Source organism: Strix aluco, chromosome 1, assembly GCF_031877795.1.
Source record: "Strix aluco isolate bStrAlu1 chromosome 1, bStrAlu1.hap1, whole genome shotgun sequence".
NCBI classification, from domain to species: Eukaryota; Metazoa; Chordata; class Aves; order Strigiformes; family Strigidae; genus Strix; species Strix aluco.
In genome coordinates, this window is record NC_133931.1 from 129547893 (window position 1) to 129564786 (window position 16894).

At 35.9% G+C, this 16894-nt stretch overlaps 1 protein-coding gene across 6 annotated transcripts in view; it reads left to right on the forward strand.

The window, feature by feature from the left end:
* ANKIB1 (ankyrin repeat and IBR domain containing 1) overlaps positions 1–16894 on the forward strand; it is a 104333-nt gene that overhangs the window by 62273 nt on the left and 25166 nt on the right. For all 6 annotated transcript variants that reach the window (XM_074835473.1, XM_074835482.1, XM_074835436.1 and 3 more), the window contains exons 4-7: positions 1928–2110; positions 9564–9681; positions 13291–13499; positions 15747–15835. In XM_074835473.1, coding sequence (XP_074691574.1) covers positions 1928–2110; positions 9564–9681; positions 13291–13499; positions 15747–15835 — 599 coding nt within the window. The remainder of the gene's footprint in view (positions 1–1927; positions 2111–9563; positions 9682–13290; positions 13500–15746; positions 15836–16894) is intronic.

Here is a 16894-nt window from a genome sequence, read left to right on the forward strand (position 1 = left end):
GATTTGTGACAGCCAACATGGCTTCATTAAGGGCAAATCATGCCTGACGAATTTGGTGGCCTTCTACAGTGGGGTTACAGCATTGGTGGATAAGGGAAGAGCAACTGATGTCATCTGCCTGGACTCATGCAAAGCATTTGACACTGTCCTGCACAACATCCTTGACCCTAAATTGAAGAGACATGGATTTGATGGATAAGGAATTGGCTGGATGGTTCCAGTGAACGGCTCCATGTCCAAGTGCAGAGCAGTGACAAGTGGTGTTCCTCAGGGGTCAGTGTTGGGACCAGCGCTGTTTAACATCTTTGTTGGTGACATGGACAGTGGGATTGAGTGCACCCTCAGCAAGTTTGCCAACAACACCAAGCTGCGTGGTGCGGTTAACACGCTGGAGGGAAGGGATGTGCCATCCAGAGGGACCTGGACAGGTTTGAGAGGTGGTCCCATGCGAACCTTATGAAGTTCAACAAGGCCAAGTGCAAGGTCCTGCACATGGGTCAGGGCAATCACAAGCACAAATACAGGCTGGGTGATGAGGTGAATCCGCAGCCACGCGGAAGAGGACTTGGGAGTAGTATTGGATGAAAAACTGACTATGAGGCAGCAATGTGCGCTCGCAGCCCAGAAAGCCAACCATATCCTGGCCTGCATCAAGAGAAGTGTGGCCAGTAGGTCGAGGGAGGTGCTTCTCCCCCTCTACTCTGCTCTCGTGAGTGTCCAGCTCTGGAGCCCCCAACATAAGAAGGACATGGACCTGCTTAAGCAGGTCCAGAGGAGGACCACGAAGATATTCAGGGGCTTATGAGGACAGGCCAAAAGAAGGCTCCAGTGAGACCTTCTAGCAGCCTTCCAATACTTAAAGGGGGCCTACAGGAAAGATGGGGAGGGACTTTTTACAAGGGCATGCAGTGATAGGACAAGGGGTGACAGTTTTAAACTGAAAGAGGGTAGCTTTAGATTAGCTATCAGGAAGAAATTCTTTCCTGTGAGGGTGGTGAGGCACTGGAACAGGTTGCCCAGAGAAGCTGTGGATGCCCCGTCCGTAGAAGTGGTGTTCAAGGCCAGGTTGGACGGGGCTTTGAGCAACCTGTTCTAGTGGAAGGTGTCCCTGCCCATGGCAGGAGGGTTGGAACTAGATGATATTTAAGGTCTCTTCCAACCCAAACCATTCTGTGATTCCATGGTTCTATGGTATCATATCAGTTTATGGCAGAAGGCAAGGTTGGCAAGGTAATGAGAGCAGCACTATTAGTGTTTATTAGCTAGAGACTGTATTTCTGGGTGGTTACTGTCAAGAGACAAGGTTGGCAAAATGGCGCAACTCTAGACCATATTAGCATTATCAGAATTAGAATTATTTCACTTTTCTCATGTCGTCAAAAATAAGGTAGACCTACCAGTAGTAGTATGCGCAATCTGTGAGCTGGTACCCCATCTTCCCTCCTACCTATGGAATCTCCCATTTTGTCACTACCAGTGTACCAGTGCTGGGAAGAATGGTGGAGTTATACCCATATATAAAGAATATTTAAAAGTGTTTCTAGCTCCATCTTGCCAGGTACTTGAGGACCTCAGGCCCCTCATTTTCTATGGAGCACTGACCATATCAGTAGAGCAGAATTTTACTGCTTAAAACCTAACAGAGACATATTGTACAGCATTCCCTTGTAACATATTTCTGAGATTTTGTGATTCCACGGAATTATGGTGCATATAGGTATAACTGTGTATGAAATCAAGCAGTAATTTATTTAATAACAACCGAGAATCTTTGTTTCCCAAAGAGCATTGCTATTATATTTGTCTTTTCTTTCTGTTTTCCTTGCTCGTATTTTTTTTGTTCTCTTCTTACCTGACACATCTTTTGTTCAGGGTATTATTAGAGTTGGTAATTAATAACTGTTTACTTTGCTGTTTTACTTTTCAGCTTCTAGTAAAACATGGTGGAGATTTGTTTGCAGAAAATGAAAATAAAGATACCCCATGTGACTGTGCAGAGAAACAACACCACAAAGAGCTGGCTCTTAACCTGGAATCTCGAATGGTATTTTCACGTGATCCTGAAGCTGAAAGCATTGAAGCTGAATATGCTGCTTTAGACAAAAAAGAGGTCAGAGGATACTTTAAATTTGGGGTATTTTACACATTTGTATTTGGGGCAGTTACACTGTGACAAAATTCTGCAAAATATTTCAGTAGGTACTGTACTTTGTACTGTGTATTTGTAAACCATTTGATGGATCTTTATAGCTTTCAAGTTAAGCTCAGAGAACATAACAAATATATTGTCAAAACTAAAGAGAAGTTTTATTCATATACTTAATTACATGGATTGTATTGAAAGTGTTGCAGACTGTGAGGCTGGAGGAAATACAGTGAGGCCAGTAAGCTGGGAAACAGTTTCTCTAAAACATATTTTACATATTTTTATTTCTTAAAATGCCTTTCCGTCTGAAAATGGGAGCAGGAGAAAGTAAGAAACGGAGAAAATCTGTGGGATAGAATAGGGAAAATGTTCTAGTGGATTTTCCTAGACTGAGACTGTGTTGAATGTCACCAGAAAAGAGCTGAGTAGTGCAGAATGTCGAAACACTGCATTTACTTTCTTGTTTTATAACATGATGCCTGAAGCTACTGCATACCAGAACTTGTATGAAAAACAGGTAATAACAGGTGTTGTTGTTCTGAAGTCAATTTTTGAAAGAGACAATTCACTGACACAAATTTGCTTGAATTCTGATACGCCTTACAGAAAGCTGTTATTCGATAAAGGATAATTTGACCAAAAAGATTCTGAGTAAAAGTTCCCTTCCTCATCCATTATCAGATTTTAATTAACTAAAATTCTAAATTGGAAGACATAGATAAATTATATGATTCAGTAAATATTATGAAGTAATTCTGTGTAAATTAAAGGACAATAGATTTCTGTATGGCTACTCACTTCAAAAGTAGCATGGCCTTGCCTTTTACTAGCTTAGCCCACTTACGGCCTAATGACGCTTAAAAGAAAGTTCATGCAGATTTAGATATGAGTAGGCTTAGAACACATCAGCTGTTTCCCTGAAAAAGACCATGCATGGTCACTTTTATTTGAAAGTAAGAAAGTCTTTGTACTGTTCAATTAATTTTCTGACTAATTTTCTTGAATAAATTCAAATATAAACAAGCTTAATTGGATTGTTTATTCCTAGATGAGAGGTTTTGAGATGAGTTTTAATATACTTGAAATGTACATTGAAATAACAAATGTAATTAACTCATTTTAGTTTCTCTGAATATTCCCATATAGAGACACCCAAATTGTTTTAAGAGTATAGTTCGAAATGATATTTTCTTTGTTGGCAAAACCACTTTAAAAGACTGCTGCAGTTTCCTGCCACAATTGCAGTTTACCACTCCTTTGGCTGTACAAGTAGAACTGTTTGGATGGTTATGTTGTTGACTGAATCATAGCAATGATTTGGCTTAAAAGAAGGAAAAGTTTTAAAAAGTGTGGTAATATGTAATTGGTTTATTTAACCTGAATAATTTCTATAATTGTATTTATAGCATGGGTTTGCTGGCATGTGCATCAGCACAGCTAAGAGAATAGGAACTTGCAAATACGAGTGGGGCAAATCAAGAAGCACTAGTACAGGCTTTTTTGGCAAGAGAAAATAATGTCTCATGACTAAGGTAGATGCTCAGAGCAAAATCAGCTTAAAGACTTGATAGTTACAAGGGACTCACATAAAAGGTAGTTATGTCAATTTGCACTGAGTGTTAAAAGATACAGTCCTGTTCCTCATTTGTCTTGTTTTTAGCAAAGTTGTTGAATGTGAGAACCGAACTACAGGCAGGCCTGCAGACCTGGATCCATCTGACATACCAGGGCAGCTTTCCCACATCTTCTAAGATTCACAAGCTGAAAAATGTCAGCCTGCAATTTGGTACACCTATTAGTGGTCTTGGGGCTTCACATAGAGCAATTCTGCTTTCATGTGCTCCCTTCTTTTCTTTTTCCTCCTCTTTCTTTTTGACTTTTCAGTGGGATAAGTTCTCTAAATTCTTGTGCAACTGTACCAGCACAAGTGCTAGCACAAGAGAGATACCAAGATCATGTAGCCAGGGGAAGTTAATTTTTCTATCTTAGCCCTCAGAGTGGCCAAAACCAGTTGAAAAAAACCAGCCTTAGAAAGGCTAGCATTGAACTGCAATCCAAATGACTACATGTCCTTGTCGTCCAGGTCTGTGGATGGATGTCTTGGGACAGGCAGTGAAAGCTGCACTTACCACTGGCTATGGTGATGCCTCCAGCTGTTATCTTAATGGGGCGTGAGAAGTGATCGAAAAGCCTCCCCCAGAACACATATCCTTCACCAAAATTGCCCCTCAGAGATGGTCCTCTACTTTTTTTCTCTCAATTTCAGTTTTAAAAAATATTAAACACTGAGGGAAGCAAGTGTGCAAAATGCTTGTTTAACGTAGTATTTAGATTGTAATTGTTTGGTGATACCCTTAAGCATCCTTCCAAAACACAAAAAGTTAATTAATAAGGAATTAAAAAACTTTGCAACACCATGAAATGAATTTTCAAAGTCATTTCATTTCATCTCTTGAATGAAGGTTAGAGGAAAAGATGAAACATTTGAAAACCATGAAGAGGATTTCTTCCCAGGCAAAACAGCCAAACGGGCTTAACTCTGGTGTTTATGATATGCACAGTAGTAGCTGGAATGATAGTACCCAATACCTCCCAATCCAGACCTGCCATGTTTACAGCAGAAAAATAATCCTCTTTTTCTACAGAGCAAAAGATTTTTGTAGTGCTCTGTGCACACATTGAATTTAAGTGTGTATTTAGAGTAATAACAAAGCTTTGTTTCTGATGTTGAGAACCAGTTCATGTGTTCTTCACATTGAAATATTACCAAGTTACGTCAGTGCTCATGTTTAGAATTGAAACGCTTGTAATAGTGAAAGAAATAACTTGCACATACCTTTCTTTGATTACAGAGGCTCTCAAGCATCAAGAAATACAGATTGCTGAGTAGACCCACATTTCAAGTTTGAGAGCCCGACAGCAGAGCTGTCCATCTTCCAGAAGTTCAGTTTACTCCTTCCACAAGTGTTTCTGAATAAAATCCATTTATGTCGTACAGTTACCCAACCTTTTAAAATCTCATTTTACTGCAGTGCTCCCTGAAGCATATTTTTAAAGCAACATTTCTATTTTACTTTGGTTTTAGTACACCTCAAACATTTTTAGTGATCAAATTAGAGACTGCAGTTGAAGATGGGTAGCAAACAGGCCCTAATAGTTTTGAAACACAAACATGATCCTTCAGTGTGTTTCCACAAAATGCAGTTTGGAAGGAAAACAATGTACCAACATACACATAATTTGTATTTCCCTATATAAAATGGAAATGCCAAGTATTTTAAGAATGGAATATAAAGCATGACTCTCTTAACACTGTAGTTAATTATAGCAAAAGAGGATCCATCTATAATGTGTGGGCAGTGGAAAGGGTTTTAGAAAACAAGCCAGGAGTGTATTTTGGATGACCTTCTTTGTCTTGATTCTTTTCTCTTACTTTGTTGATGAACAGTTTCCAAAAAATTATCTCTGTTACATAAAATCTAAGTTTATATTTATCTTATAAATCTAATTGAAGTTACACTAAATTATATTACTTTTTAAAAATTAAATTATATGAATATTATTTTTTAAACTACTTTTATATATTTTGGTTGTTTTATTTGCACAGTCTTCTAATTCGCTGTTTATTCTAGCATGGGAGCATATTTGTGTGGGTGATGTATCCCTGGAAGATAACAGGCACCTTAATTTCAATCACATCATAGAATGTTTAAAACTTACAGAAGAAACACCTGGGAATGAGCACTACTTCAAAGCAGGTCATCCAGAACAGGCTCTCAGTCAGACTCACTGAAATACATTGTGCAATTGCAAAGTACAGAATTTCGTTTTACATATGTGCCACTGAATACTGTAGAAGTACACTGTTGGTGAATGTAACACAGATTTATTGAGTGTATAGTGATTGGAATGGTTTTCTTCAGTTCCAGAACTGATGTCATATAAATATATATATATAATGCAAATGTCATAAATAAGAAGAGTTATCTAAAATGATTAAAATGTACTTTATAGATAGAGAATGGTTTATTAAGTGAAAGGAGAGAAGGGGACTGACTACAAGTAGTTAATCTAGATATATATACCTTTATATACATATAGTGTATATACTTGAATGAGTTAAATGGAGTGTAGATAATTTTTTTAATACATGACTCCATTAACTATAGAACTCCTTCCACCCATAAGGGAGGATATTTACATGAAGTATATTTGACACCATTTAATTATATAGTCATCACTGTAGCAGTTACTTTGCCCTTGTCTATTTTAACGGTAATATAGAAGTGAAGAAAATAATAGTTTGAAATGAACTGTTAAAATAACCAGCTTACATATTAAAAGTACTTTCAGGAGAAAAACAATTATATAATTTATGATATCTAAGTATTAGTGGTAAAAAATTGAGAAGAAAATAGTTAAAAAGAAGGGCTCTTGAGAATACAAAAATGTTGAAATCTGTAATGAGAAATCACCAAAGCATTAAAATAGTAACTCAAATAGTATATTCCAAAATCATCATATAGTTAAATGATGCTAATATTGAACAATGCCTTTTTCACAGCAAATATCAATAAAGAGCTCCTCCGTAAATGAGTATGAAAGAAGCTCTCTGAGCATCATAGCTGTAATCAAAATCCTTTACAGTATATGGCAGTGCACAGATAAGTCATCCATTTTTGAAGTAGTTAAAAACAAACCTCTGTGACATTACATAAAGGATATACATCCTTATAACTAAAGACTGCCTTCACAAGTCTCTACAAGACTATGTCTTGTACACAGTAACATTTTTAAGGATTTTCATTGTATAAAGCCTTCACTCTGGAATTTCCAGATTTAGCTCCTTAATAGTGCCAGCCTAAAATTTCTTTTCTTTCAACTTCTTCTGTGGGCTCATATATTATTTTATGAAACAAATGTCTGAAGTTTCAAACACATTCTTAAGAAATACTTCCCTCTTTACTTAAAAAGATAAAATTAGAATTCTTAAAAACCACAGGATCCCAAAATCCCTGATGGCTTGTGTGGAATGCTCCAGCTGAGATAATATCATAGTCTGTTACTCAAGGGAGATACTTGCCAGTGTTTGACCTAGAACCAATCAGTTAAGTATAATTTTGAGCATATCTGCATTTCAGAATAAAATACTAGGTCCTAAAATATACATATATATTGCAGGTTTAACAGAAAAGACACGATGATATATGTTTTATGATATCTGTGATCTTCAAGAATTTAGTACTGTTGTGCTGACAAAGCTATTTGTTTTACAATTGCAGTTCAAAATGCAGTTCAGATTTAGTCAAGACGATTTACTCTTTGTTTCCATTTTTTTTCAGTATATTCACACAATTACAATCATTCAGGCACCCAGCTGTTTGTATCCCTGTCTCTCTGACATGTTTTTATACATGATCTCTTTTGTAAGAAATTAAGTAGGTCAGATTCCAGCATGCTATGAATCAAGTGGCCCAAATTTATTTCAGTGCGAGCCATTAACGTTCAGATTGTCCTTTACTGAGTCATGCGTGATCAGCAATGGAAGGACATACTGAAACTCCCTGAACTTGGGCAATCAGGATAAAGGTCAGGACACTCACAGTCCATTTCTCTTACGCTTTTCTTGCTTTCTCCAAAAGGACAAGGACCCAATGCAGAGCCATGGCACCATTACTCTCGCTGATCACAAAATTTCTAACATAGAGAGGTTCCTGTTTATTTTATTGACTAGCTAACAGAAGAGGTCCTTGTGGGAGTTAGTTATGTTTTTAGATGTGTTTTATAGGGTTTATTGTGTTACCTAGAATGTATGAAGCATGTTATGTTTTTAGAGTAGGTGTCTTGAAAGAACAAAATAATTTAGAAGCCCAGGGTATCCATTCTCCCATTCTCTTCTGCCACCTGCTTGTTATCCTCAAAGGGTTATGTGCACAGTAGACTTTCACTTAGATTGTAAACTTCCAAGGACAAAACCAGTCTTTAGCTTCATGTCTGTGTATGTATGCATGCATGTGTGTGCATATTATCTAGCACTGAAGAGTCCTGAACTATGCTCTACATAAAATAAAAATATAAATAGTAAATAATAATAATGCATGGTCTTAACTGCTGTTATCTATTATCACTGCTCCTCTGTGACCTTTCTTCTCCAAATTGGTGAAGACAGTTGCCGTTTGGTGGCCTGAGCACATGCCAGTTTTATGTCAAATACTTTAAATCTTTTGTTAGCTATCCTTTATATAAATAAATCCGGTGTATGTAAGAATTTTTTTTTTACATACCTTTCTGTATCCATTCTCTGTACATATCCTCCCACTTGCATTTCTCTTTCTACCTTTTGGGCATTTTCCCTGTGCAACACTAAGAAATATATTATTTGCTATCATGTTCTTCCTTTCTTAGTTTTAAAAAGGAGTCTGCAGAACATGTGTATGCATCTCTAGTATCTGGGTTGGAGCTAATTCAGAATCCTAAAATGATTGCTTTTTTGTCTTTCTACTTTGACCTTTTTTTAATTCTGTAATAAGGGGGTGGAGCTGCAGACCAGGAAGGCGGCTGGGATGATCTGCTCTGACTGTGCAGGGCTATCAGAGTTGTCCATTGTTTCTCAAAAAGAGTTTTGACATCTTCATGTACAATGACTATCCAGCCCTGGAGATATTCAAAAGCCGTCTAGACACAGTCCTGGGCAGCTGGTTCTATGACCAGATGACATCTGCAGGTCCCTTCCAACCTCAACCATTCTGTTTCTGTGAACCTCTTAACTGCATGTCTCATCTATCCTATTCATGACTGACTTCTTCGCTTCTGTGAGGGTGGATGTTGCCTCGAAAGTTCTGTACCTGATTCTATTTACAAATGTATCCCTTTTTACTATCTAATGTCTCACTGTATCCTCCTCCAGATCAATTCAAAATTAATGGGTCTCAATTCACGTATAAGTTAATGTGAGAGAATCTGTATGCAATGTATGTTAACCTGTCCTTTCTCTCGCTCTCCCCTGAAATTCTTAGTTCAAATCTAGTCACGCATTCTCATACCCATGCCACAATATCAAGGTTTAATCACTTCAAAATTCAGCTGGATTCTGTGAAAATCTAGCTTTGAGAGAGTCAATGTTAGACTAGTTCATCGTTTGAGCATGGCCTTCAGCTATAATGGTGAACTCTAGAGATACTGTCTTTTAGATTTTGAAAGGTACAAAGAGCAGACTATAAATACTGCAAAATGACAGTGTTTCTGTATAGCTTTGCATGGTCATTGGTCTGCACAATGAATAAATTTTGCACATATTACCTCACAGTTGAGAGTAAGATCAGTAACAGTGCTTAGAATGTTTTCATTTTAATATGGCATTAGAGACTAACTGAAAAATACTGCTAGACATGAATTGTCTTTCTTCTTCTTCTTAAAGCCATATGAGGGGCTAAGACTTCAGGACCTGCGAAGGCTTAAGGATATGCTGATTGTGGAATCTGCTGACATGCTCCAAGCCCCACTCTTTACTGCAGAAGCTCTACTTCGGGCACATGGTAATCAGAAACCTTTAAGACTAAAGAAACTCTTTTCAGCAAAACCAAAATTGCAGTTGTATGTTTACTTTTTATTTCCAAGTGAAAGAGGAGTAACAGTTAATCAAATACCAGGAAACAGTTCACACAGTACTTCAGGAAGATGTACAGCTGCAGTATGTCAGAAAGCATTGAGGCAGATAGGGAAGCTGATAGGAAAGTGTTTCAAACTAGGAATTATAATGAAAGATATTTTAACTTAAGCAGGGTGAAGAAACAGAGCTTTCCTATTTAAGTGAGAGACACAGAAGTAGAACTTCCATGGTTTTATATGTCAGAGAAGTCAAATTCCTTGTACCTATTTTTGTCAGACCATTGGTTTTCTGCCACTATATATTTGTGTATAAAACTGGATCTTTTTTTTGTTTTTCAATAAAAGCAGTCTCACTATTGTAATAAATACTTGGAAATTGCCTTGGGGTTTAAAGCCTACAAGTGTCCTTTGAAGGATTTTTATAGTTGCTCTTTTAATAAAGGGTATACTTTTCCATGTGTGTATCTGTAATTAGTTTAATTTCACTGAAATCAGTCTGTGCTCTTGTTGGGTAATTTGAACTGGGGTTGTCAGAACAGGGATATACTGAATTCAGTGTGTTCGCTCCAGACAAAAGTATCTCTGAAACTCAGTGGAAGCTTTAGGCTTTGATTCAGTGATTCAAAACTTATGCTTACTGAAGCATCTGCATTGTTACTGTATGCCAAAGGAACTACTCAGGCAGTTAATGGTTTGCATGCTCATCACCGTATTGCTGAATTAAGCTTTCATACCCTATTGTTTTTGTGGGCTCCTTGTGAAAATAGAGAAGGAAAAGTGAAATAGGAAGACATTATTTTAAACCCACAACATTTGGCAGACTTTCATGAGGAGATATGGTACCTGAAACTCCTCTCTTTTACATTATCTTTAATATTTGGTATTTGTGTTCCTTTTAACACTGAATTAAGTCAGCATGAACTTGTGCCAGTCTGATGATATTTAAGGCACAGTCTTTGCATATATATTTTTTTAACATTGATTATTTCTTTAATTCTTGTAATATATTTATAATATAGGCAATATTTGAATGCTATTTTAGATTCTCAGCATACTCTCATTAAGGCTAAATATTACTAAATATTTGACTAAGTAGGTAGGCAGATTCTCTGACCTGTGCAGATACTTTGAAAAGGAAGATGATGGCAACACCATTTGAACTTGCAGCACAGTCCATAAGTCCAAAAGCAGTGAGGTTGATGTAAACTGTGGAGAAATGTCTGCCAACATCTAGCAAGCAGGAATTGAAAGTTGAGAAGAAATCAGTCTGTGTTGGAAAGGTCATTCTACTGATGTTGCCTTAGTGATGTAGCAGTAACTTAATGCAATTGGCCAGTACAGAGAAAGAAGCACAAACAATTTGCAAGTCATGAGAAAGTCAACTGTTTTGCCCGTAGCTGTAGTCATATGCTGGAAATTATTCAAACAGAATTTATTTTATTTGAAATGAAGATATAGAATTGGTTCAGCCTAGGAAAGGGAATAACTGGGCTATTTACAAAGGCTTAGACAATTGGAAAACATCATATGCCAAATGATAATGTTTTTGCATTTAATCTTGAAATTCATAAAAGCATAATGTGAAATCTTAACTTAATTCATACTTAATGTATGAAAAGCATGTTTTAAAATCTTGTAAAGATCATTGTTATGTACTACTTTTAATAGTTTACAGACATGTAATATTTAATCCAGCAACCTTTGCTTTCTTTTATCATACAACTATATCAATTTACTGATACAGGCTGTAAGAGTTAAGAGTGTATTTTTCTTTTCTTTTTTTTTAGTTAAGAGATAGAAGTATGTAGAGTTAGAGCCAAGATAAAAAAATATTATGGCAGCCATGAAAATAAATTACAGTTTTTCTACGAGTGTTTTTTTCAACATTGTTCCTGTTTCTCTTCTAGTTCATTATACAGCAGTTGATTTCAGGATAGAAGAGAGGCAATTCAGCAAATCTAACTACCTCATATTTTACTAAAACTCATAAGTTAGTAAAGAAAACACAGTGGAATGCATTTAGTAGCATGTCTTAACCCTGGGTAATTTTAAAGATACAGTACAAACAAAGGAGCTCAAGAAAACTGCTCACAAACTTTATCTGTATCTTAGCATCACTCAGCTCCCCTCTGAAATATTATAAGCTATGGGTAATCTGAAAAATGCTAATAAAATTTATAATTTTTAAAGTGTAAATATCTTCAGGATCCATGTCTTCAAACAAATGAAATTAAACTAACCCATGATATGTTTTAGCTTAGATAAGTAAGCACCTGATCAGTAAATCATCTCCAACTCAAAGACTTTTTCATATTAGGAGGGAGCAGATTTTAGTATGATAGTAATCGTTATTTGACAGGGGCAATATTTTTACTAAGTTCAGTGCTTAGAACACATATAATTTTTTTTCCCAGCATTAATACAGTATGGGAATACTATTTATCTTTTTCTTATAAAATCTAAAATTCAATAACACTAGCACAGATCTTTTGGTTAATAACATTGAGTCTCCGGTGGGAGTATCTAACATTGAAAAAAAACCCTTTAAAATATTTATTTAAAGCAATAGGAAAAAATCAGGAGATTTCTCTTTCCTTCTGAAATTCTAGTTCATCTGATCTCTGCATAATGTTGATAGGTTGAGATTCAAATCCATATAGGAATTTGATAGATTTATACTTAAATGAGAACTTTTAAGTATTTTTAATAGAAAAAAATCATTATTCTTAAGATATCTTTAGTAGTACTCTTAGGGATCAGAAACAAAACATTTCAAACAGTGATTAAGAAAGATTTGATTTAGTTTTAAGATCTTCATACATAATAAAATTTGTTTCACTAGTTCTTTTTTGTATATATAAGGGCAATGTTATGAATAAAAGTTAAGCATTCAGTAGCAATTATAGAATAAAAATGTAATAAGAATATATGAAATACCTTTTGCGATCAGGTGGGATTTTTTTTCTTTTTTTTTCCCAGAAATGCATAATAACTCTTACATGCGTATATAAAGACTGGTAACTCATTAGGTCGCAAATCTTTTTGTAATCCACTTGTATCTTAGTCTTCTTCCTTTGTTTGTAGCGCTTGGCTTCATTGTCTTAAAAAAACACAATAGATGAAAGTGAATCCATATTGAGCAATTATTTTTTTCATAGAAGGGAAAATACTGAAAATTCTGTGGTACAAGGGCTGTTATATTTTGATCAGTCTTTGCAAGTCACTGCAGTTCTAGTTTCTGATTGAGTCTCCTAGCTACTACAATTGTTGTAAATAATAAAAATAATTTTATTTAAGATTGATATTACAGGGAAAGGAGACACTTGCGATGCAATTATTTACATAAATACATTGCATTATGTATGATCTTGGAATGTGTTCTGTAAAATTTAAAGTTCCATTCACTTACACTTTATCATATTTATTTATTTCTAAAATTTTGAACTTAATGTTTATGTATTCTTTTGAGGTGCAGTTACAAAATATATTTTAGACAGTCAGCTGCATAATTTCTTGTATCTGTGTATTTATTGAAGACTGGGACAGGGAGAAGTTACTTGAAGCATGGATGTCTAATCCAGAGAACTGCTGCCAGCGTTCAGGCGTTCAGATGCCAACTCCCCCTCCAAGTGGATACAACGCGTGGGATACGCTTCCTTCTCCACGAACTCCGCGCACTACTCGCTCTTCTGTAACTTCCCCTGATGAAATCAGCCCCTCACCAGGAGACATTGAGACAGCTGTGGTAAGTTTATAAATAGACCTGAAACTAGCAGGGCAGAAGAGCTTTTTTCTAAACATAGCGCACCTATGTGGACAGGAGGGCTGCACTGTCATTTGTAAAGGTGTAAAGTGTTTCTCTTTCCAAAAGTGGTGAAGAGAGAAGTTGACACCTTAAAGGTTCTCTACAATAACACCACTGAGCATCTGGCTAATAGAAAGCACGCTGTTTTCACCTTGGCTGTCACTCACAAAGTGGTGTTTTAGCCAGCTACAGTCACATCAGTACATTTGGTTCATCTGAGCTTCTCATCGCATACGTACCAAGATGTTCACTTTCATTGTATCCATTTCCCTGAATGTACTCAATGCTGTGAACCCTGCCTTTTGAAAATTTTTTCTTTAGGAAACAGAATTCTCTTTGTCTGCATTTTGAAATGTCAGCCCACTAGTGTACTGTAAGCTTATAATTACTTTTACTATGTGTGGGTTGCTTCAGGCGGTTTACAAGGCTATTGCAAATTTGAAATATGAAAGCGCCTTTCATTAAAATCAGTGTGGTTCTTTTGGAAGACAGAGTTCTCTTTTTAATAATCTGCAGCTGCAGCATTATAAAACTTTTGCTCCATGACCTAAGCATTTTTCTAGAATATTATATGCAGTCTTGCAAATGGATCATCCCTAGATCTCATATGAAAATTAAGATTTTGCATTCCTGCATAGAAATCTTTTATTTCTTTAATTGTAAAATGCTGAAGAAGAAGCTATGTAGAAGGAATAATGTTATCATACATTTATTTCCATTAGCAGTTAAATATTGTCTGGGAATATTTCCTAATTAAAATGTGTAATGAAAGATTACATGTCTTCAGTTTTACATTGTGTGTTTTGTTTTTCATTGATGGCCCATAAGCCAGGAATACAGGTTTGGATAATGATTGCCATTCTAGATCTAGTGTGTCTAACTCCAAATCCAGAGTTCTACATTTAGTATTCCTGTTCGTTTAAAATCTTATAAAAAGCTATCAAAATAGTATTTTCAAAATGTTGTTTATGAAATAATACATATTTTTCTGAAGTCTCTCATTTTTGGAGGAAAATGAAAACTAAAAGCAATAGATAAAATAAAACCTCAAGCTATAAAGGTCCTTTTCAGATTTTGCATTTACATCCTATCTTATATTTAAAACTGTTCCAGTAAATGTTCTGCATTTGATATTTTAAACTCAGGGCTTCATGAAATTTCTTATTTTAAAGTTACATTTTAAAGAAAATTGAAAACTCATATAAATTTAATAGTGAACATTTTTGATCCTTTGTCAACTTCTAAAATGTTTAATTTTGGCAAGACAATAAGCTGAAATGACTGAAACAACAATAAATGCCTTCACTGAGTTTTGCACTTTAAAGACCAATTTTGTTTGGTTTGGTTTTGGCTGTAAAACAAGTGCTTTTAAAAAGTGGCATGCTGTAGGCTAACTTTTTGAAAATATCCTACATGTGTATAATATCTAATGTATTGAAAGTTGAAGTAAATTTTCATGGAATCTTTGTTCCAATGGAAAAAAAAATCTGTTTGTACTCCTTGAAGAACATGAATATCTGTTTTCATGCCTAACCACAAGCAATGAGTAGATTCATTCCTATGCTTTAAATGTTTTCAGAGTAAGGGTCTCAATAGTCAATGTTAATTTTTCAGTAGTACCTAGTTGCATAGAATTCAGTAGTGATATATTCTGTTGGAATATTTGTAGCTTAACTTACTCTTTATTTTGATTGAAAGCCTCAAAATATTTTTTTTAAAGTAGTATTTATGTATATTATTACTCAAAATAGTTGCTGCTGTTGTAGAACCAAATTGCTCTGCCTTGGTTTGGACTGCTTGTGTGAGATGCTAAACATTTCCTGTAGCCTCTGTCATCTCCAAACTCTGATTTCTGGCTGTTTGTGATGAAAAATTCAGGTCCCTTTTGTCTTAACTCCAAGGTCCCAGCACTCTGCAGGGTGAAGCACTTACTGAGCTGGAGAGCATGATGGAAGGCACCCCAAAATGGGCTGTTTGGATAGGGAGGTACAGAAACAGAGATGCCTAGTCTTTCCCATTTCTATTTCTATAGCTTAAATAACTTTTTTTTTCTGGTTACAGTTAGATTTTTTTCCCCCTACTGAACACTTTAAATTTTTGCTGAGATTTTCCAATGTAACATGTCCTGCTAACAATATGAAAGGCTGTAGGGTGTTTCTTAATCAGAAGTATTTTTTTCATCTACAGTGTGACATTTGTATGTGTAATATTTCTGTGTTTGAAGACCCAGTGGATATGCCTTGTGGACATGACTTCTGCAGAGCATGCTGGGAGGCGTGAGTATATGTACTTTTCCATCTTTTGAGAAACTTTTCTACTTGCCATTTTGAAGAGGAAAGGACAGAGACCATAAACTCTTTTGGTTTCAAAGAGTTGCTGGTTTGATGCTGTCGAATATTTAAGTTGTCACTCAAAGTGGCCATCAACTGTTTTAGACTTATGTAATGTTTGTTTTGGTCCTGGTTCAGCAAAACTCTTAAGCAAATGTTTTAAGCCTATGTGTAAATAGATGAGCCTACTTTTGATTTGCTCAATGTGTGTGTGGTGTTGGCAGCATTGGGGTTTACACTTTCTAAATTAAGCACATGCTTAATTCCATCTCTTAGTTTAGCATGCTAAATATAGGCATCGTAAATCCACTTCCAGTCAGAAAAGCAATGAAAATGCTTTCTTATGTTGAGGGCTAATAATTGAGGAGTAGATCTAGCTTAAAAGTTCTATTAGTGTAATGCTCTTGGTACTAGATTTTTTTTTTTTAAAGTCAGAATAGTCATGCTAGTAAAAAACTCAGACGTGGCTAATTATGCTAGTAGAAATATTAATCATACTCCCCAGGAATAATTGTATCTGTATGCAGTGCCTTTATATTTATCTTTGTCCCCATTCAGGAGATTGTACTACATGTACCACTATAGTGTCTTGCTACAGTGTCGTAGTCCTACTGCAGATCAGTCCAATTCATATGAACCCATCCCTCTCTTCCATATGAGCTTTTAGAAGGCAATTCTTTTTAGTGGCAGGAAAATTAATAGTCATGCTTCTGTTGTCTTGCAAATAGTTATGCAGCGATGTAGAAGAGATCACTGGCTTGAAATGGTGCTTCTAATTTGGGTGCTGGACTATGCGTACTGTGATTTGTACATACAGTCAGAGCTACAGTTCAATGTCAAGCAAGTGTTTGCAGTGGCACATCTAGGGTGGGATTCATTTTTCTGAGCCAGTCATTTCTAAGTTACTCGGAGCATAGCCAGGACTGAGTTATCTCATTCTAAGATACAAATCTAAGATGGGATGAATTGGCAAGTCTCTCTCCCTTAACTGTTAAAGGATCCTAG